The sequence below is a fragment of the Lycium ferocissimum genome, chromosome 9 (genome assembly GCF_029784015.1).
Source record: "Lycium ferocissimum isolate CSIRO_LF1 chromosome 9, AGI_CSIRO_Lferr_CH_V1, whole genome shotgun sequence".
Taxonomy (NCBI): Eukaryota; Viridiplantae; Streptophyta; class Magnoliopsida; order Solanales; family Solanaceae; genus Lycium; species Lycium ferocissimum.
In genome coordinates this window covers 64,993,570-65,016,627 of record NC_081350.1, presented here as the reverse complement: position 1 = coordinate 65,016,627, position 23,058 = coordinate 64,993,570, and the positions used below count along the sequence as shown (strand labels likewise).

The 23,058-nt window shown below is 39.9% G+C and overlaps 1 protein-coding gene across 1 annotated transcript; it reads left to right on the top strand.

The window, feature by feature from the left end:
* The first annotated feature begins 12,683 nt into the window (after positions 1-12,683).
* Positions 12,684-15,012, top strand: LOC132032163 (uncharacterized). The gene is made up of 6 exons (XM_059421938.1): positions 12,684-12,755; positions 13,516-13,638; positions 13,763-13,832; positions 14,190-14,287; positions 14,383-14,571; positions 14,677-15,012. The coding sequence occupies exons 1-6, from the start codon at positions 12,684-12,686 to the stop codon at positions 15,010-15,012; spliced, it is 888 nt and encodes a 295-aa protein (XP_059277921.1).
* The last annotated feature ends 8,046 nt before the right edge of the window (positions 15,013-23,058 follow it).

Here is a 23,058-nt window from a genome sequence, read left to right as displayed (position 1 = left end):
CCAGTTGGTTTGCCTGACTTTTAATCTCTACACTGTATGAGATGGAACATGTTTATAAACCTGTTTCATTATCCCCTTCTTGTTCATTCCTTTGACTTTATCTTGAGCATGCTTTTGTACTGGATGATGGAACATATTGATAGATATTGTTTCATCAATCATGTGTTGCTCTTGTTTGTCTTCTTCTACATTCAGATTTATTCCTTGCTTGAATAAATCATGTATTCAACCCTGTATCAGCTTTGTGACTCTGATCATGTCCTTTCCTTATGTTGGAACATGTTTACAGACTCGATTCATGTGCTTTGTTTGTAACTCTCTTTATTTGAACAAAATACTTCTAAGTCATTTTTACCATTCTCCTCATGATTTCTTCTCGTCTGATTCATTCACCTACTGCACCTGAAGACTCCTTTGTAATAAAACATGTTTACATGCTTGCTCTATTCTTCAATGAACTACTCTGGGACCGAGTCATCTTTATCTCCTTTGCTATGGTACTTGTCTGCATCTATCTCTGTAACGAACATGTATTTTGACCAGTTCATTTATCCTGTGCTTTCACCATTGCGCTTGTCTTGCCTTGGCACACATGTTTGCAATCTTTGTTCATGTGTATGGTCTTTTCTGTAGCCTTTAAGAAATGGAACATGTGTATGGACATGTTCTATCCATCCTGTGATGTATGCTTTTTTAGGTCTTTTACATTGTTTGGAACCGTTGGTTTACCTCAACTAGTTGTCTAGCTTTGTTCAATTGCTTTGTCAATTATCATATGTTCCTAGACCTGGTTTTCTTTATATTGTAGGTTCACTTTTTCAATCATCAGAACTTCACACATAGCTATATGCCAACAAATTCCCCCTTTTTGATGATGACAAACACCTATCCTAACTTATCTTTTAAGCAACTGTTCTAACTAGTTTTCTCAAGGTAAACCAGGTTATCATGAGTCAAAAAGAAAGTAAGCACAGTTACACATAGTTAATTAATCTCCCCTCTTTTGGCATCATTAAAAAGTTAACTCAAATGTTGGCCAGTAAATTTTATTCATATGTTGAATTCATGGCCACAAGAGCTGTCATACAGCCAAAATCAGTCACTCAAGAAAGTCTATAGTAAAGATATTCAAGTCACATACAAAAAAAGGCATAATTTCGTAAGATAAGCAACTGTTTTTTTATTACACTAAGTTAACTGCAATTCTAGTCCCTTGGTTGCAACTGCACAAACAAATCAATTTGTGAAACTTAGAACTTAGACAAACTGGGATACATTGTTTTGAGGAAACACTTTAACAAGTTTGGTCACTTTGCTAGGGACTATGACAATGATGGATTTTACATTCTGAGGCTAATAACTAATGAGTCCTAAAGTGAGCTAATAGTAGTCTCTTTTAAGAGGAAGGGAGGTATATATCTTTGTTGGCTAGCTTCTTCAAGAACCATCATCTTTATCCACCTTTTACCCCCAAGAAGATCCACCAGCTTTTTCCACCAGTTTTGCCCACGAGGACAAAAATTCGAGCTGCTTTTCTTTTCCAGATAGTGGAGGGTTATTCTCTATTTTCTCCTTCCTTTTTTATTTACGAACCATTATATATCCTTTACTTGTTTTCCCAATAGACCTCCTACATTAGCTATGATTGAACTTGTAACGTCGAGCAACTCAATTTTTTAAGAGTTGTTGTGACACTGATTCCTTTCGTATTTGCCCTTTCTTTGGGATATTTTGAAATTTCCCCCTTTCCATATGCCCTAACCATTTTTCTGTCCCCTTTTTCTTTTCAGATAAGTAGATTCATTTATGAGGGAATGAATGGTTGATGACAGTGAGATGAAGTGTGAATTCAGGGTTGGTTGTGTCATGAGAATGAGTAGCAAACTTAGGGTTATCGGAGAAGGAGGGAGGAGGATCTTGTGGATTATGGATGGTTTAAGTAAAGGTGAGGGGATAGGGTAGGTGGTGTGAATATAGGTGGGAGAGTCTTTTTGGGAAGAGAATTGATTTGATTTGCCTCAGTTTTCAAGAGAGGTCATTATGACTCTTTTTCTCTCTTCTCAAGGCTCTTTTAATGATGGCTAAGTTGCTGGGGTAGGTATAACAGGTTTTCAAGCTGTTTCATGATCTAAATGTACAATTAATTTCAAAGGAAGGAATACATACCTGAAGTTAAAATGACTAACCATGTGCAATCTTATTTTTCAGCCAAGTTGTTGTAACATAAAACTTTGTAAAACTAGTTTGAGATCATGACGATGTGCAATCTTATTTTCAGCTAGGTGACGTGAGGAGACAGAAAACCACCTCTTGGCGGCTAGGTTTTGCAAGGAAAACCCTTAGCTTGACGAAACGAGAACTTCAAAGTCAGTTTGGGATGATCTGATACTTAAGGGGGTCGTTAGGTCAGGTCTCGATCCAATTAGGTTGTGCTCGGCCAAATTTTGAAGGGAAAAGGGCCCACCTATATTACACGTGTATACAGGTATATATGTGTATATACATGTATATTCGTCTATATATGTATATATGCAAGGGAAAACGTGCAATTACTTAATTTAACAAATAACCGTTTTTAAAAAGATGACAATTAATCAACTACTTCAATTATAGCCACATTTTAACTAGCTAACCATTTTTACAAAATGACCAATGCAAAGGATGAATTAGTTATTGCAACTATAACCTTAATTAGCACATAGCAAACAATTGGTTATTATAGCCACAATTAAATCCTGCAATTAATAAAAAATTCCATTGCAACCAATTACGGAAATAAATGTAATTATAACCACATAAATAATAAAATTGAGACGCAATTGATTATTTATTTAGTTAATCAATATTCTTGAATTAACGGAGTAAAATACTTGTCAATTTGTTATTAATAATTTAAAAAATTAGTTAAATAATTTTCAAAACTATTTTGAATTAATTTTGACAAATGCTTTTAATATTTATGGGAAATATGCAAAAATATTTAAAATGACCCACAATATATAGTTGAAACAATTTTTCCAAATGAAATGGCAAAATGTTAGCAAAATAATTTTGATTTTTAAAATACATATTTCACTCCGTTTGAGATTCAAGAACTCTGAATAATTAAATAAAGTTTATCGGAGGGCCAAAATTAGGTGTCAACAACTGTCCCTTCGCTATTTGGGGATGGCAAGCCTTTCCCTGATCATCAAAATTTAGCAAACCTGATTATGGCCGACCAAATTTCAAAATACTTCTCTTTTCTGTGCAAATGTCAATTTTATGGCCGGACCCTGGCTCTAGGTTTCCTACATATCTCAGGCTATATGAGAACTTAGGACATTTGTAGTTCAACTCAATTAGACATATAAATGCAATTTTTAAACAAATCCCGAGCCTTCGGTGTCAAAACTGAGAAGCCCGGAGTGGTTTGTTAGAGTGTGACTGACTCTCTGGTATTGAGTCCGCCTACATATCCCTGGTCTTGGGAATCAATCACTTAGTTCGACTCAATCGGAGGAAAAGGAGTATCCCCTATGCCGGAATGCCTTTGTGTTTTTTCGGTGTGTGCCCGACTGGTAGCAGGAATTTTGAAAAGAAAGCAAATAATGCAAGCAACCAAAATTAAATTTGTACGACTGAGCACGAGGTGGAGCAATCTTCCAATTCCTAGAGAGCTTGACTCTCATGGGCACCCTATCTCGACCGGCTGCGTAAGAAAAAGTTCCACATTTGCTCCGCATGCGTCTCGATCTGGTTTGATGAGCCTGCTCCTTTCCTTGGCGACTGCTAACCTGATACCATCGATTAGGTAACATTGTGGTTAACCTCTTGCTTTTTATTTTGTCTTTACCACCCTTGTGTGGTTTTGATTGTACCTTTTTGGTTCGGAGTTTGTGACGTGGCCTTCTTGGCACCACGGCGCCACCGCCCCAGCGCCTTCCCAGACCGTCGGGGTGGTCCAAGCAATTTACATTTGGCCGCCCCGGCGGCCATCCCACCGCAACAATGGTGCCGCACGGGCGGACACCAAGTACCAGATTTCCAAATAATTCTCTAAGTCTCAACCAAAATCCCGAACTACTCCCGAGGCTATCTGCTCCCAAACCACATACACAGAGCTACATAAAAACCCGCTACGAATGCAATCGTGGCCACAAAATTTCCAACGGAGGTCTCGTTGACTTAGTCAACCCCTGATACCTCATTACCAACTTTCCAACCCAAGTCCCAAAATGCATCCGAGGGCATTGGGAACCGAACCAGATATACACACAAATTCTAAACGACCATCCGGACCTCTCAAAATTGACGGATTCCCGAAAAAGTCCGTTTACACAAAATTCAACTTTGAGTCAACTCTTTTTCGCTTAAAGCCCAAGTTTCAAAAAAAGTTGCTCGAAGACAGTCTAGACCCCTCGGGAAGCATGTCAACGGTCTCCTCGAGTCAAAAATGAGTTAACCAAGCTCGGAAAGGGGAGAAAGTGCCGGAAAAACTATAACGACCAAACGGGTCGTTACATCCAATTTTGCCTAAGCTTTAAATCGCGTATAACACGTATCAAAGAACAAATAAGATGTCGTACGAATTCCAAAATTTAATTTTAAATGGTCAACCCTTCCCAATGACCCAAATCCAACTTAATCTTCATTCGTTCTCAAATTAAAACCATCCTAATGTTTAAGTACCCACTTGAATTTTGATTACAATAGTGCATTAATTCTAAAACCAATTCACCTAGGTAGAAGCGGAATAAGATAAAAAACAAAATGCATGTTCTCATGAAATTAGCACCAACAAAACACATTCATCTGATAGACCACACAAATCCACTCAAGCAAATACACAAAAATGATAATATCAAAGTGAAGGAATCAGAAATGGACCTCAAATTGAATCAACTTTGAATATGCCAATTTGGGCTGAAACAATACTGGACCGGAGCACCTCGAACTAAACCTCAACGACACTCGACAGAAAACTCAAACCTTATCAAACTGAACCCCGAATCTCAGTTGAATCCGACACCGAATAGACCTTAACACAACCCCAAAAATTCTAACCGAAAAATCTAACGAAAAACAAAGCCGAAGGGTTGACGGTTTTGGGTTGGTTTTCACGACTGTTTTGGGTTGTTACAACGATGGTTCATGATTTCTTTTTTGGATTTTTGGAGAGGGACTGATAGTGTTTGGAGCAAAGGTGTTTGAATGTTGGTTTCGAATAGAAAAATGAAGGTGGTGACGGTGGTGTTTAGTCGCTGGTTTATGAAAGAGATGAAGGTGATAGACGGAGAAGATGGTGGTGATAGCGGTTTTGGGGTGGTGACGGGGTGTTTTCCTGTGAAGAAATGGAGAAGATGATGATTTTTATGTTTTTTGGGGTCTGTCCGTATCTCTCTTTTGTGTGTGCGTTTATTTTCTGAAGTTAGTACCGTGCCTAATTCCTATATGTATGGTTTCATGTTTCAATAAATGTTTTTCTTGTAGAAAAATAAAGCTGGCTTAATATGGTGTGTCCCCTCCTCTAATTTGTGTGTGTGTGTTTTTGGTGAGCAAAATTGAAAGAGGAAAATCAATTTAGAAGTGTTTGTGAGATTTGAAAAAATGGAGTGTGGCTGCTCATGGTGTTAGTAGCTAGATGTGTTCTCTTATCTAGGTTAGGAAATTAGGTCTAGCTTCCTTTTTATAATGTGTTTAATTTTGATAAATTTCCTAGAAAGTCCTTCTAATACTAGGATATTCTTATTCCTAAAATGGAATATGCCATGGATATGGGTAGAGATGAAATTTGCCATGTGGCGGGCTATCATTGGTTCATTTTTTATGTTTCTTTTCTATTAAAAGGATATATTAAAATACCAAGATAAATATATTAATCAACTACTTTTAAACCAAAACTTGTAGACTAAGGAAAAATCTCCTCAAAAAAGAAGTAATTATCTAAACATGTCTAGATTAAAAGAAACCTATTTTTGTAGTTTTCTTTCTTTGAAACACAAACCTTGTACTCTAAAAATAGTAAAAAATAAATAAATTAATTCTCGCAAATAAGCTACTAAAACTATAGATAACCTAAAGTAAAATCGACACTTCAAAAAAAAAGTAAAATTGAAAGAAATATTTAGACGCTACAAGGTAAAGCACCCCGGGAGGGTCAAAATTACGTGTCTACAAACGCCATATAAGTAATGTCTCCAGATCTTAAGTTCATGAATCACGGTTGCTAACTCCAGGTCGTGGGTCGGGTGGCTCTTCTCCTGCTTCCAGGTCTATCTAGAAGCATAAGCAATCACCTTACCATGCTAAATCAATACACAACCCAATCTGATGCCTGAAGTGTCATAATAGACAAAGATAACCCTTGGACCCGTCTGGAAGTGTCAGAACTGGCGCTGCAGTCAACCTATCCTTTAGTTCCTGAAAACTCTGCTCGCAAGCTCCTGTCCACTGGAACTTGGCTGCTTTCTAAGTCAGCTTCATCAGTGGGGCTAAAAGAGTAGAGAAGCCCTCTACAAATCTTCTATAATACCCTGCTAAACCTAGAAAACTATGAACCTCTATAGGCATAGTGGGTTTAGGCTAAGTCTTCACGGCCTCTATCTTCTGAGTATCAAATTTGATGACCTCATCTAATAGCCCTAGAAAAGCCACAGAGTTTAGTCAGAACTCACATTTGGAGAATTTCGCATATAGCTTCCGATCCTGAAGAACTCTGACTACCGTACACAAATGATCTGCATGCTCAGCTTCTGATAGAGAATAGACCAAAATGTCATCTATAAACACAATCACAAACAAGTCTAAGAAAGGTCTTAATGTTCTATTAATCAAATCCATGAACACTTTTGGTCCATTAGTCAACCCAAAGGACATAACAAGAAATTCAAAATGGCCATATATGGACGTAGTTGTCGTCTTTGGAATATCTTTCTCTCTGACCCTGACCTGATGATAACTTGACCTCAAGTCTATCTTCGAGAAATATCTAGTACCTTGAAACTGATCAAATAATTCATCTATCCTTGGAAGTGGATACTTGTTCTTAATCATCACCTTATTCAGCTTTCTCTAGTCGATACACATCCGCAATGAACCATATTTCTTTCTCACAAACAACACTGGGGCTCCCCATAATGACGTACTAGGTCTGATAAAGACTTTCTCCAGTAGATGCTTCAATTGTTCCTTCAACTCTGCAAGAGCCATCCTATAAGGAGGGATAAATATCAGTTGCGTATCCGGCATCAAATCTACAAAGAAAGTCAATATCTCGCTCTGGTGGAAAGCCTGGAAGCTCATCTACAAATACATCTGGGAACTCATTAACTACAGGAACAGATTGAAGAGTCAGCAGTTCTACTTCGTCATTCTGAACTTGAACTATATGATAGACACAACCCTTTGAAATCATCTTTCTTGCCTTGAGATAGGAAATAAACCTACCTCTCAGCGAAGCCGTATTACTGTTCCACTCTAGAATCGGTTCCCCTGGAAAGTGGAACGTAACAATCTTAGTTCAACACCTAAGGTTACAATAAATAGAAGCTAATCAATCCATACCCATAATAATGTCGAAATCGACCATCTGTAACTCTACAAGATCTTCTAGGGTTGATGACTACAAGCAACTACTGAACAACCACGATAAATCTTTCTAGCAATAACAGGTTCACCAATAGGTGTAGACACAGAAAATGGCCCACTCAATAACTCTGACACTAAACCAAGCTTTACCACAATAAATGAAGTGACATATGACAAATTGGACCCCGGATCTAGCAATGCGTAAACATTATATGAAAAAACTATCAATGTACCTGTCACAATATATGGTGAGGACTCTAAGTCCTGACGATCTGCCAAGGCATTGATGCGATTCTAAGGACCACCTCCACTAAAAGCTCCATATCTACCTTTACATCTACCTATTGAAGACTGAGACTCGCATCTCGAAGGATGCACTGATGCTGACGACCCTGTTACAAAACTTGTTGGCTGTACCATACAACTAGGTCTCCCATGTGGACAGTCCCTTATGAAATGATCTGGGCCGCCACAAGTATAACAAGCCCGCAACCCATGCTGACATCGCCCAAAGTGTGCTCTACCATAATTACCACACTGTTGTGGTAATGATCTAGTCTACCCTAGACCCCTTTGCTACTGTGACCCTGATACACGGGAACTCTTACCTGTCCCAGACGGAAAGTAATACCCTGATCTGTACTACTGAAATTGAGGTGCTGGTGGCCTAAATGGCCTACCCTGATATTGGGGTCTGAAACTCTCTCGACTTTCACCCTGCTGACCAGCGGAACTATCCCTCTCAGTCACCCACTGCTGACATCTACAATCCTTGCAGTTCTGCACGAATGCCTAAATACGAGCAAGGTCCATATTATCATTCACTGCCATAGTGGTACAAGCCTCAGCATCATCGGGGTACAACCCCGCTATAAATCTATGAATCCTGCCCCTCGATAAGTGAAAGAAAGATGGATCATATCTGGCTAGGGAATCAAATCGGAGGCAATAATCATGAACACTAGAACCACCCTGCTGAACAGTCAAGAACTGATTAACCCTAGCCTCTCATATCTCCAATGATAAGTAGTGGTCAAGAAAGGCTTCTGAAAACTCAGACCACTAAAGGTGCCTCAAGCCCTCTGGCATGCTTCCACCCCTCGTACCATAAGACAGATATATCACGAAGCCTAAAAGCCGCTAACTCTGCCACCTCAGTCTTAGTAGCATGCATCAACCTTAAAATATGGTGAAACTGATGAACGAAGTTCAGCGGGTCCTCGTCCCGCCTAACCCCTGTGTGCTCTGGGGGATCAAGTGCTAGGAACTTATGAACCCTCAAACTACCGAGCCCCTCAGTAGGCCCTGCAGTAGCCGGTTCTCTCGGCTGCCTCTGAGTATCCACAAGCTGAGTCAATAACTATATTCCACTCCTAAGATCCTGATCCATCAGTGCAGGAGGGGGTACTGGGGGTGCTGCCTCCCTCGGAAGCCCTTCAGGTGGTGAGGGAGCTGTTGCAGGCTATAAAGGGGCCTCCATCTACCGAGTGTGCCCTATTGGTACCCTCACCAGCTGCCTGATCAACTCTCCGGCTAGGTACGGTTTTTCTAGTCACCGGCATCGTTGTATGCAAACACAAAAGGGTAAGTTTAACTCAAATCTACTATGACTCGGCTCAACAAAGACGATTTAGATCTGAAATATGAGTACCCAACTCCTAAATGCCCTGTAGCTTCCTATTTATTTAATGTGGTGCACAACACATTTATAAACAAGACTCTACTAGACACGACTTGTAGACTCCCTAGGATAGACGTGCTCTGATACCAAGTTTGTCACGCCCCATATGTGGAGAGGTGTGGCGGACACCCGGTGCCACAATCGGCCCGAGCGAATCACTCTGAATCTGTAACTCTGGAGGAATAACCCTCTACAATACCAACAAGCAGACAAGGCCACAACCTGGATATACATAAACACTAGCTATCTCATCTGAATTGGGTACACACACACCCAAAACATATATATACAACTGAGCAAACCGATGAGGCTGATATGATCGTACAAAACCAACAGTACCAAAATAGAGATATACAAGGCCGATAATGCTATCACACTGCCTTAATATATAATGGACTCGTATACAAGCCTCTAGAGAAAACATAACTGTATCAGCATCAGGACTGGGCCGCGACCTACCCATCAAGTTTGTAATCACAAAAGTAAGACCGCAAAAGATCTGGCAACTCCGAAACAAAGAGAGCTCACTAATCAGCTGACATCAGGTCCTGTCTACTGGGGAGGTCGGTTAATCTATCTATTTGTACCGTCGAAGGGACATCAGTACGAAACAATGTTCTGAGTATGTAAGGTAATGGATAGGAGAAACTGAAACTGAACTAAAAAATAATAATCTGGAGGCCAAAGGATTCCCTGAACATCTCACTTGATATGACTCAGATGAAATTCCACATAATAATAATATATATCTTACTGACCAAGTAGTCAAGTAATTGAAATTCTCACTGACCATAAGGCCAGGCAATCTGTCTCACTGACCCATCAGCCAGGCAAATCTGTCTCACTGACCCGTAGGCCATGCAATATTGTCTCACTGACCCGTAAGTCTGGCATATCTATCTCACTGACCAAGTGTCCAGGATAAACAAAATGAGTGCGTATATATATATATATATATATATATATGATGTTGTATATCAAGTGTAACCGAAATATATGAAGATGTAAATAGGTCTCTTCGACTCTTCTAGTAACAAGAACTAAGGAGTTACACCTCTATGATAGCTCTAAACCATAGTTCTCTTCGTTTACGATTCGATATATATATATATATATATATATATATATATATATATATATATATATATATATATATATGATGTTGTATATCAAGTGTAAACTGAAATATATGAAGATGTAAATAGGTCTCTTTCTGACTCTTCTAGTAACAGTGAACTAAGGAGTTACACCTCTATGATAGCTCTAAACCATAGTTCTCTTCGTTTACGATTCGATAAGCCCTTATTATCTACGGATCATGCCAAGAATGAAGGGATATCCATTACATACGTCAAGTCATCAATACGATCCAACAACAAACCCGTCGTAACTCGTATGTCAATCCTATAACAAAGGAATGCATATATAAACTTAGACGACGCTAGTATATCTCGTATATCAAATGATAAATCGATTCTAAAATGAAATGGACAACATTTCCCCTATTCTTTAATCTCTACGACTCAACCAGCAGCCCACAACAACCTCATTTAAGTCCTTTTGGACTCAAATCATCAACATTCAACGATATACATCAAACAGCCCAATATATGCTTCGTATACGGTACTTTATACACTTTCTCCTCCAAAACACATCAAGTATATCAGCATTAACAAAACTACAACATCAACCACTATCCATACATAATTAAATTATCTCAATAAGACAAAGAACAACATGGCCAAAACAGTCTAGCAAATACAACAAGCTATATGCGATTTTCGATCGACGTTCTGTGAGTCCTATATGATACACACTAAAAACAAGCTTCACGACCTTCTCTACCAAATTAGGAACAAGTTACATACCTTAAACAAGATGGAACCAGTCCGCTCTTCCCCGGGCTTTCAAGAAAAGAGTGATTACGACAACTTCAAATCTCAAAGAAAAGAATTAGCCGAGAGCTTCAAGATTAGACTTCAAAGCTCGGAAAAACTTCCTTAAAATGGATTTTACCAATTGGAGATAGTGGTTGGCAACGTTTCCTTGCACCTTCAAAGGAACTTTCCCGAAGTAAAATGTTGCTTGACATTATTGGCTCATGATAGTTGCTGGCAACATTTTACTCTTCAAATTAATCCTCAAAGCTAAATTTGCTACTAACGTTTTGCTCTCTCAAATTAATTTCCAATGTTAAAGTTGCTGCTAACGTTTCTCTTCCCCTCAAATGAATTGCAAAGGTGAAAAGTCTTCTACACTTCTTTTCCAACATCGTATAGAGGACCATTTAATGCCAACAATCCTACTAGACCATGTATAGGAGGTGGAGGGCTAATATTGTGACAAATATAACCTTCAGAACATAAATATATATTCCTTATGTTTATCCAATCTAGTACTTTAAGGTACTGTAACAAAATCATTTCCGTAGTTAACCAAATTTTTTTCACCAAAAATAATTATATTGTTAATAAATAATAGGTATTTTATAAAACTAGGACATATACTAATAATTCATGAAGATTAAGACATTGATGAAAAAATTAAATTTTATCAAATTCTACCCTTTTACTATTTAATCTCAAGTGCACAAAATAATTTTTTTGTACTATTCTTTTTCATAATGGAAAGGATGATTTTTTTTAGAGAAAATAATTTACACCCTTATAAATGACCTTAATCCTCAAAGCTCATGTTGATTTACTTACGATGCATTCTAGTGTAAAAATACGGAACCTAACAGATAATCTTGGTTTTTGAGCTTATGTCGACTAACTTTCAATGCAACTTAACGTACGAGAATAGGGGACGCAATAATTGGTTCTTCATTTCTTTCGATAGTGGGTCATGCTACTGACATCTAGTCTGTTAGGATTCGAGCTCATGGAAGGGGCAGTGACAAGAGAGTCCGTCAGTTTTCTAGTTCCAGTGGTTCTGCTAGTTTCAGTGGTTCTACTTCGACAGGTGGGGGCCAGCCAGGCCAGGTTCATCAGCCCTACTCTTGCTGCCACATTCAATTTTCATTTCAGATATCATTATGTGGCCTCTCTGGGTAGAGCAGACTTAGTATTGGGCAGACTTCACGAGTTCCTACTCTCGACCTTCGAACGTGGCGTATATTCTGGTTCTTCAGTTTTAGTGGCTTAGTCCCAGGTGCCCAGAGCGTATTATACTTGCGATGACGCTGGGCATTTTGCTAGAAAGTGTCCCAGACCTAGCAGAGTGGGACCCAGCAGCGTTCCTAGTTTCAGACCCCCAGGACTCCGGCGCCTTCAATTAGACGAGGTGGATCTTCAGGCAGAATTAGGTCATGACCTTGTAAACGAGGGTACCAGTCTGGGTGACATGGTCATCAGCCTGATAGGGGTGGTTCATAGTCTGTGAGAGGGGGAGCTCAGTCAGGGCAGGGTGCCCGGGGAGGCACACAGTCCAATGGCAGACGAGTTCATTGTTATGCCTTCCCTAGGAGACCAGAGGAGAAGGCTTCAAATGCTGTCATTACATGTACTATTTACATTAGTTATCGAGTAGCTTTGGTGTTATTCGATCCGAGTTCTACCTTCTCATATGTGCCTACCTATTTCTACTCCTATCGAAGATTCTGTGGTAGTAGATAGAGTTTATTTGTCATGTGTAGTTACTTTCATAGGCTATAATACATGGGTAGACTTGGTGATCCTTAGTATGGTGGAGTTTGATACTATTTTGGGCATGAATTGGTTATCTTTTTACCATGCGATTCTAGCCTATCATGCCAAGATAGTCATGTTAGCTATGTCAGGCAGTCTGAGGTTAGAGTTGAAAGGTAATCCTAGTCATGCTCCTAAGAAGATCATATCATTCCTTCGCGCAAAGAAGTTGGTGGATAAGGGGTGCTTGGCATACTTAGCTCATATTTAGGATACCAGTTCAGATGCTCCTTCTATGGCACCTGTTCTGGTAGTTAGCGAGTTTGCGGAGGTTTTTCCCATAGGCTTTCCTATAATGTCGCCTGATCATGACATTGACTTTTGCATCGACTCATAGCCAGGCACTCAGCCTATTTCTATTCCACCTTACCGTATAGCTCCGACAGAGTTGAAGGAGCAATTGCAAGATTTGTTGAGTAAGGGATTCATTAGACCTAGTTTTCCCCTTAGGTGCTCCTGTGTTGTTCGTGAAAAATGATGGTTCTATGCGGATATGTATCGATTATCGACAATTGAACACGGTTATCATTCGGAACAAGTATTTGATACCCTGCACTGATAACTTGTTTGATCAGCTTCAGGGTGCTTCAGTCTTTTCTAAGATTGACTTGAGATTGGGCTATCACCAATTGAAGTTTCGAGTAGAGGATATTCCAAAGACAGCCTTCCGGACCCGTTATGGGCATTATGAGTTCTTGGTGATGTCGTTCGGGCTTACTTATGCGCCCGGAGCGTTTATGAATTTGATGAATGGGATCTTCAAGCCTTACCTGGATTCATTCGTGATTATTCTTATTGATGACATCTTGGAGTAATAAACAGCACAAGAAGCATTTGAGGATAGTTCTAGGGTTGTTGAGGGAGAAGAAGCTATATGCCAAGTTTTCCAAGTGTGAGTTCTGGCTCATTTCCATAGCCTTTCTAGGACATGTTATGTCTAAGGATGGGGTTATGGTTTACCCAAGAAGATCGAGGTAGTTCGTGATTGGGCTAGGCGTACTTCTGTGACCGAGATTCATAGTTTTGTGGGCTTAGTGAGTTACTATCATCAATTTATAAAGGGGCTCGCATCTATTGCTTCTCATTTGACCTGTTTTGATTCAGAAGGATGTGCCCTTTCATTGGTCCGATGAATGTGAGGAGAGCTTTTAAAAGCTCAAGGCCTTATTGACTTCAGCTCCGATTTTGGCTTTACCGGTAGAGGGTAAGGACTTCACTGTTTAATGTGGCGCATCTCGTATCTGTTTAGGTTATGTGGTGATGCAAGAGGGTAAGATGATCGCATATGCTTCGAGGCAGTCGAAGGTCCACGAAAAGGACTACCCCACTCATGACTTAGAGTTTACAGTAGTAGTGTTTGCGCTGAAGATTTAGAGGCATTACTTGAATGCGGTCCATTGTGAGGTATTCACGGATTATTGTAGTCTTCAACATGTGTTCAGTTAGAAGGATCTAATTCGAGGCAGCGTAGGTGGATGGAGTTGCTCAAGGATTATGACATGACCATTCTATATCATCTAGGGAAAGCTAATATGATGGTTGATGCGTTGAGCCGAAAGGCAGTGAGTATGGATATCTTGGCGCGTTTGATTGTGGGAGAGCATCCTTTAGCCATGCAGGTTCAGTGTTTGGTAAACAGTATGGTGTGATTTGATATTTGGGAACCTGACAAGGTTCTAGATTGTGTTGAGAAGAGGTCGTCTCTTTTGGAGCAGATTAAAGCCCAACAATTTTAGGATGTGAAGTTGTATAACATTGGGGATAAGGTGATAAGTGGGGAATTCAAAGAGGCTATTCTTGATGATGAGGGTGTCTTGAGGATCAAGGGGCACATCTACGTTCCTAGAGTTGGTGATTTGATTAAATTATTTTTTAGAGAGGCTCACATTTCTAGATACTCCATTCATTCGAGTGCTACAAAGATGTATCGTGACTTAAGACAACATTACTGGTGGGGTAGAATGAAGAGGGATATAGTGGAGTTTGTATCTCAGTGCTTGAATTGCCAACAGGCTAACTATCAGCACCAGCGATCGGGTGGTGTGACTCAGATGATGCCCATTCCCGAATAGAGGTGGGAGAGAATAGCGATGGATTTTGTGGTTGGTCTACTGAGGACTTTGGGCAAGTTTGATGCCATTTGGCTTATTGTGGATAGGTTGACTAAGTCCGCGCACTTCATTCCAGTTTAGACTACCTACAACACGGAGAAGTTGACCAGAATCTATATTAGGGAGGTCGTCAGAATGCATGGTGTGCCCATTTCCATCATTATATTTTTCTATTAGAATTTATCCTTCGAAGAGGAGTCGGCAGCAATCTGGGATAGGCAAGTGAGGAAGTTTATATCAAAAGAGATAGCTTCAATTAAGGTGCAATAAAAGCACCGTCCAATTGAGAAGGCTACATGGGAGACCGAGGCCGATATGTGTGCGAGATATCCCCAGCTCTTTACCGACTCCATTCAAGGATGAATGATTGTTTAATTGGTACTGTTGTAATAACCCGTTTGGTCGTTTGGGTTTTTAACCCTTTTACCCCTCTTGACCCTTCCCTAGCTATGTTAGAGCGTGTTTGACTCGTGTGGATGGATAGCGTGGTTCCCTAGGAGATCAGGATTTGTTTTGACGATATTAGAGACTTAAAGTGAAAAACCATTGATCAATAGTTGACTTTTGGGTAAACGAACCATTTTGGGAATTTTGTAGATTCCATGAGGTTCAGAGAGTCATTTATAACTCTGTGGGGTGATTGGTTTGATTCTCGAGGCACTGGGGAGCGTTTTATGTCCTTGGTTGGAAACTTATTTTTGAGGTTTTGGGGGTTGACTGGGTCAAAATGACCTTCGTTGGGAATTTCTAGTGCATGGGTGAGTTGGTAGCGTGTTTTTTTACATGGGGGTGCATATCTGGTTTGTATCTGGGAGGTCTCGAATGAGTGTCAGATTTTGGATTGGACTTGGTGAAAAACAAGATTTTTCTTGTTTCTAAGGTCCCACTTCTGCGGCTGTGTGTTCGCCTCTGCGCGTCCGCCAATGCGGAACTTGGCCTGTAGACGAGAAGGTGTAATGTGTCAAGTGACTTCGCAAATGCAAGTCCTTGTTCGCAGAGGCGAGCCCGCATCTTCGGACAGGGCTTCCGCAGATGCGGACGTTGCTAAACAGAAACCTTTTAATTCCACAATTCAAACCATTTCTTTTCCATTCACATAATTTAGACCTAGAGGAGATTTTGGGGCGATTTGTGGAAGGTATTGAGTGGTTCTTCTTGGGGTAAGTTTCTTACACTCTTTTTTACTTTTATTTATGGCTTATGTTGTATTCTATGGTAGTTTTCATAAATTAGATGGGGTCATAAATCCTAGGCTGACTATTATGAATCCTTTTCAATCTATTTGAGTTTTGTTGGGAATGTTACTGATTTCTATCATCTAATGTATGAGTAATTAGTCCCTAGGCTTGAATCCTCCTTTATTTCAAGAATCTAGGTCATGGAATTTGGGGATTTTCTCTAAATTTGGGGGGTTTCGTTTAATGATAGAATTAATGCTAAATTTGGACTAGATTGTGATAATTATTGCTATTTGGACTTCTTACGCTTGGGTTTAACCTTTTCCAACTTAGAATTTCCATTTTTACCCTTGTGGGCTCGGGCTTCTTATTTTAAAGATTATTTTCCGATTCGAATATTTTTATGGCAATATGGGAATCGATAGTTCCGGTTTCTAACGTATATTACGTTGTCGAATAGACTTCGGTTAGTGATGCATATGTAGAAGTATTTATTGACCGGGAATGAATGATAAGCCTTCGGGCATGGCGTGGAGGTGAAATCCAATTAGTTTGGTTCCGTCATCTCTTGTTTGGGCTTGTCGCCATAATTGCTATATTTGTGATTTCGTGTGCATTCATATCTCTCTTGTCTTCTCACTTATCATCGAAATAAGGAAAGATCATGAAAGAGGCTTGAATTTGTGTTGTGTATTTCATGACAAGTAAAGGATGTGATTTTGATATGATTATTGACAATGTTGATATCATGCATGGCATACATTCTTATTCATATGATGATTTGATTTAAACTTTGTTGGACATGATGACAAGTGAGAGAGCGTAGCCTCCGAGGTTTCTGTCGGAGAGCATAAAACAGATGAGAGTCCGTGATCCAAGCTTGTTGTCAAAGCGGAATGTGTGCTGGTGATTCTAGGTTATTTATCGGAGCGAGAGAGTGCTCGATGCCCGAGGTGTCTTACGGGGATGAGGTATACATGGAATTCGCAGGTCCCCCATGGATCATGGCTATGAGACTTGGTCCTTAGCATGTGTGTACGGTTCAGAAAGGTTAGTCAGTGTGTTGCATCGCATATACATTCACTCACTTTCATTTACTGATTTTTGTATTTCGATTGATTCTATATTTCAACTGATCTTATTCATACTGACTTTATCCTGAGATGTTCTTACAGTGTGCTTGATTGCTTATCTGCTTACTCGTTGATTTCTATCTGTTATGTATGTGAGCTAATTGTTGTCGGCCTATGATGCTTATCATTACTATGTTGTACTGATACTACCTTATTGTACTCTTTTTCTTTGTGCAGAGTTTGCTATAGCTTCCTCGTCACAGCCTCGCAAGTGATCCCGAGGCCTTGGTATCGAAGACTTCAGGGTGAGCCATGCCAGATCCGCAGCCATGGATTCCCTCTGCTGCTATCCGTCTGTTTTGATTCATAGACAGATTCTGTTATGTATTTTGAGACTTGATGCACATTAGACTTGCTTATGTTAGTGGCTCTTGTACTGTGTTCCAGACAAGATCATTTAGGGTTATGTGATGTGTTTCCGCACTTATTAGTGCTTATGTGTATTGAGACCGTTCTGTTGTTAACTTACTTTCCGTATGTTTTCCTTTTAATAAAATAAGTCAAGAGAAGGGTTCGCCCACCAGGGAGGATGGTGTGGGTACCCGGTCGACCCACGAGTTGGGTCGTGACAATAAGTTTAAGAAATGGCCCCTTCAAATCATATGTGAACCATTGCGTCTATTCTAATTGATGGTGTGGTTTTTTAATAAGCTTCTTGTTATTGTAATAGGATATTTAAGTAAATGAAGGGTATTTTTTAATTTGACTTTTAAGTCCAGGGGTTCATATTTTTAATATAATATAAATATAGATTTCCGCACTTTTATGTGTGTGTGTATGTATGTATATATATATATATATATATATATATATATATATATATATATATATATATATATATATATATATATATATATATTATCTAGACTGTTTAGTAGTATTTATATATGTGTTTAACTTCCACATTTATTTCTTGAAAATGATTAATGATTGGGGGATGGTTCGCCTACCGGAGGATAGTGTAGGTGCCATCATGACCCGTGAGTTTGGTCGTGGAAGTAAAATAACCTACAACATTAACTAAGTATAGATAATCCAAAAGAAAAGAAAAATATAAGTTTATTGTAACGACCCCGTTAGGTCATTATGTGCCTTTTGACCATTTTTCCCCTGCTGACCAATTCTCGAGATTATAATGCATTTCTAGTGAAAAATGAAGGATTTAGAATCCTTAAGTAAAAGCATTTGACCAATAGTTGACTTTTGGGTAAACAGACCTTTTTTGAATTTCCGTCAATTCCGTGAGGTCCGGAGGGTCGATTATGTCACGATCCATTTCGACTAAGTCGTGCAGGCACTTACCTTTACCACCTCAGTAAGCGAACCCTCAACCCAACAATAAGTAAAGACATAAATAATTAAATCAATTAAAAGGAAGAGAATAATCACGTAAGTCTTCCCATATTATAATAGAAATAGTGTCTAAAAAGGGAAATACACCCAGGGTCTGGTCTAATCCATACAAGAGCATCTAATGGAAAATATACAAGTCTGGAATATAATAATACATCAAATCTGTCTATGTCTGAGAATGGAAAAGTAAGACAAAATAAGAGGAGTCTTCAAGGCAGCGGACGACTCGTGCTCACCCTGGAAACTCGATGGTATACTGATGGCGACTATCAACGACGGGAGATGGAAGCAGATCCAACCTGGAACTCTGCATTCATAAAAGAATGCAACAAGTGCAGGTCAGCACAAAACTACAGTACTGGTAGGTATCATCGGCCGACTAAGTATAGCTAACAAAGTTCAGACAATAAAGCATGATAGGCAGATAAATCAACAAGTATAAGTCAAACACAATTAGAAACAAGTATCCGTCATCACCTAGGTTGAAGAAACTAAACCCAAGTATGCCAAGTATCAATATATATACAATCCAAAATCAATCAACGCAAGTACAACACCGCATCATCACAATATAAGCCAAGATGCAATGCAATGCAATGATGTAAAAATCCCAATGCAATGCAATGGAGTGTACATATGTACTCTAGATGGAAGCATCGACGTCCCGGTAGCACAACCCATGGGGGACTCGCGAAGTGTATGTACTCACTCATCCACGATTCTAGGGCAATCATAGGACATCGGACTCTCACATCACACAATCCACGATTCCGGAACAACCATCGGACATGGGACTACTCATATCACTCGCACACAATCCATGATTCCGGGACAACCATCAGATATCAGACTAGTCATATCACTCTCATGCAAACTGAGCTCAGCTCATCACAGTGTTTCATCAAGTATAAAAAATATATCATGAGAGATGTGAATGCGTGCGATGTATGAGTCAACATGAATAATCAGATCAATATCAGAAGTACCAAACGTGGGTACGCCAATAATATCATGAAAGACTACACTAGTCATATAGAATACTATCCTCAAAATCAAATGCCAACAAGTGGGGCACCACAATATCATGAACAAATATCACAACAGTCTCCAATATCCACTATCACTATGCGGCATCAAGCCCACAACAATAGGACAACTCAATCACAAAACAATGGAGTGGCTAGCCCCAAACACATAACAGGGCCCCACCTAATACAATATCCAACCCAAATTAATACCTGAAGGTTTACATGCTTTCTCCGATAATATAATCTAAATATATGCTTCGCTGCACGAAGTCTCACCAAGGGTAAGCCATAACCTACCTGGATGGCCGAACAGCAAATACCAATAATCACTCCTTCGCTTTCCCCTTCAGCTGAGCCTCAAGATCAATAAAGTCTAGGCATATTCGAAATCTAGATTAGAATGAAGATCGATACCTATATTGCCATCATTCAATTTAGGTCAAACCAACCCTAGAATTTGGGAAAACGGGGCCCACAAGGTCAAAACGGGAAATTAGGATGTAAAATATCAAATTAAGCACTAGGTTATCAAACCCAAAAAACTAATTGCTAAATTAACTCAAGGATCACCTAATTTAGAATTTCAATAGAACAATCAAGTCACAACACAACGGGATGGTTAGCCCCAGTCACACAACAGGGCCCAACCTATGGCAATATCCAACCCAACTTCATACCCCTAGGTTTACATTCTTTCTCCGACAATATAATCTAAATATGTACTTCGCTATACGAAGTCTCACCAAGGGTAAGCCATAACCTACCTAGATGGCCGAATAACAAACACCAACAATCACTCTTTTGCCCTGCCCTTCCACTGAGCCTCAAGATCAAAGAAGTCTAGGCATATTCAAAATCTAGATTAGAAATCATGTAGAACGATACCCATATTGCTATCATTTAAACTAGGTCAAACCAACCCTAGAATTTGGGAAAATAAGGCCCACAAGGTCAAAACGGGAAATTCGGGAGTATAATATCAAATTCAGCACTAGGTGATCAAAACCCAACAACTAATTGCTAAATTAGCTCAAGGATTCACCTAATTTCGAATTTCAAGCAAAATCCCCAATTTTGGGTATAAACCCTAAATCTTAGATTTAAGAATCCAACACTAATAATGAAAGATATATGATTAACAACCTTAGGTACATCATAATCTAGAATAAACCCAATCAATGTCATCATTAATAAGCCTAGATAGAAAATCCATCAAAGCCCACTTTTAATCTTCCATTACTAAGGGACTAACAAAGAAAGAGGAATTTCTAAGATGATTAGAAATAATGAAATAGCAAGAGGGTTAGGAGAACTTACCACCAAGAATTTTCACCAATAATCCCTAAGAATAATTCCCAAGTACTCAAATTTCGGAATGGTATTAAATGATACAATAAGGGCTTTTAACACTTCATTAAATGAACTCACTGCACGTCACCCGCTTCCGCGACGCCAAGGCCGCTTCAGCGGTGCCGCTCCAGCGCCGCCATGACCGCTACAGTGGTCAAGCCCTAATGGCCAGGACCGCTCTAGCGGCAGGGTGACCGCTTCAGAGGTACCGCTGCCGAGGTGCTGGTGCCACTTAGACACCAGAAACTTCACCAAGTATCACACTTCCACACGAATTTCTGACTTATTGCTGAGGCCATCTGCTCACATACCACATATAAAGACACACATAAAAACATGTTACGAATGCACTCGTGTCCTCAGAATTCCCAACGGAGGTCTCTTTAACCGAGTCACCCCCCGATATCTCAATTCCAATTTCCCAACCGAAGTCCCAAAATGCATCCGAGTGCATTGAGAACTGAACCATATACACACAAGTTCTAAATGACCATCCGGACCTCTCGGAATTGATGGATTTCTGAAAAATGTTTGTTTACCCAAAAGACAACTTTGGGTCAACTCTTTTTCGCTTAAAGCCGATATTTCACAAAAAGTCACCCGAATCAAGTCTAAACACCTCGAGAAGAGTGCCAATGGTCCCTTAGGGTCAAATGTGAGCTAACTAAGCTGGAAAAGGGGTGAAAATTGCGGAAAGATTATAACGACCAAATGAGTCGTTACATCAGATACCAATTAAACCATTGCTCGAGAAAGGAAAAGAACGGGTTAATACCTGAATCAGCAAACAACTGGGGATATCGGCTACGCATGTCGGACTCAGTCTCCTAAGTAGCCTTCTCAACAGGATAATGTTTCCATTGCACCTTCACAGAAGCAATCTCCTTCGACCTCAACTTCCGAACCTGCCTATCGAAAATAAGCTCCTTCCGATAGGTCAAATTCTCATCAAGTAATATCGAATCCCAACAAACAATGTAGGTACCATTGGCATGGTACTTCTTCGGCATTGAAACATGAAAAATCGGATAAACTCCTGCCAAGCCTGGCGGCAATGCCAACTCATAAGCTAAATCGCCCACATGGTCAACAATCTCAAATGGACCAATATACCTTGGGGCTCAACTTGCCCCTCTTCCCGAACCTCATAACACCTTTCATGGGTTAAACCTTCAATAGAATGCGGTCACTAGCAGTAAACTCTAAATCTCAGACCTTTCGATCCGCACAAATCTTCTATCGACTCTGAGCTGCCAAAAGCTTGGCCTGAATAACTCTCACTCTATCAAGGGACTCTCTCAACAGATCTGTACCCCAAGGTTAAACCTCGAACCCATCAAACCAGCCAACCGGAGATCTACACCTCCTACCATATAAAGTCTTAAAAGGCGCCATGCCAATACTCGAATGATAACTGTTATTGCACGTAAAATCTACCAATGGTAAGCACTGGTCCCAATGACCTCCAAAATCAATAACACACGCTCTCAACATGTCCTCGAGCACCTAAATGGTCCGCTTGGACTGGCCATCGATTTGGGGATGAAAAGATGTACTGAGATCAATTGGGTACCCAACTCCTCATGAAAAGCCCTCCAGAACCGAGAAGTGAAGATAGAACCCCGATCAGATACAATAAAAATATGAACCCCATGCAATCTCTTAATATCCCGAATGTACAACTTGGCTAACTTCTCCGCGGTATAGGAAACCTGAAATGGAACAAAGTGAGCGGACTTAGTCAACCGATCAACTATCACCCAAATAGAATCAAACTTGCCTAGGGTCTTTGGAAGACCCGCAAAAAAATCCATGGTAATCCTCTCCCACTTCCATTCGGGAATGGGCATCCTCTGAAGCACACGCTGGGTCTCTAGTGCTCATACTTTACCTGCTGACAATTCCCACACTTAGCCACGAAATCAACTATATCTTTTTTCATCCGACGCCACCAATAGTGCTGTC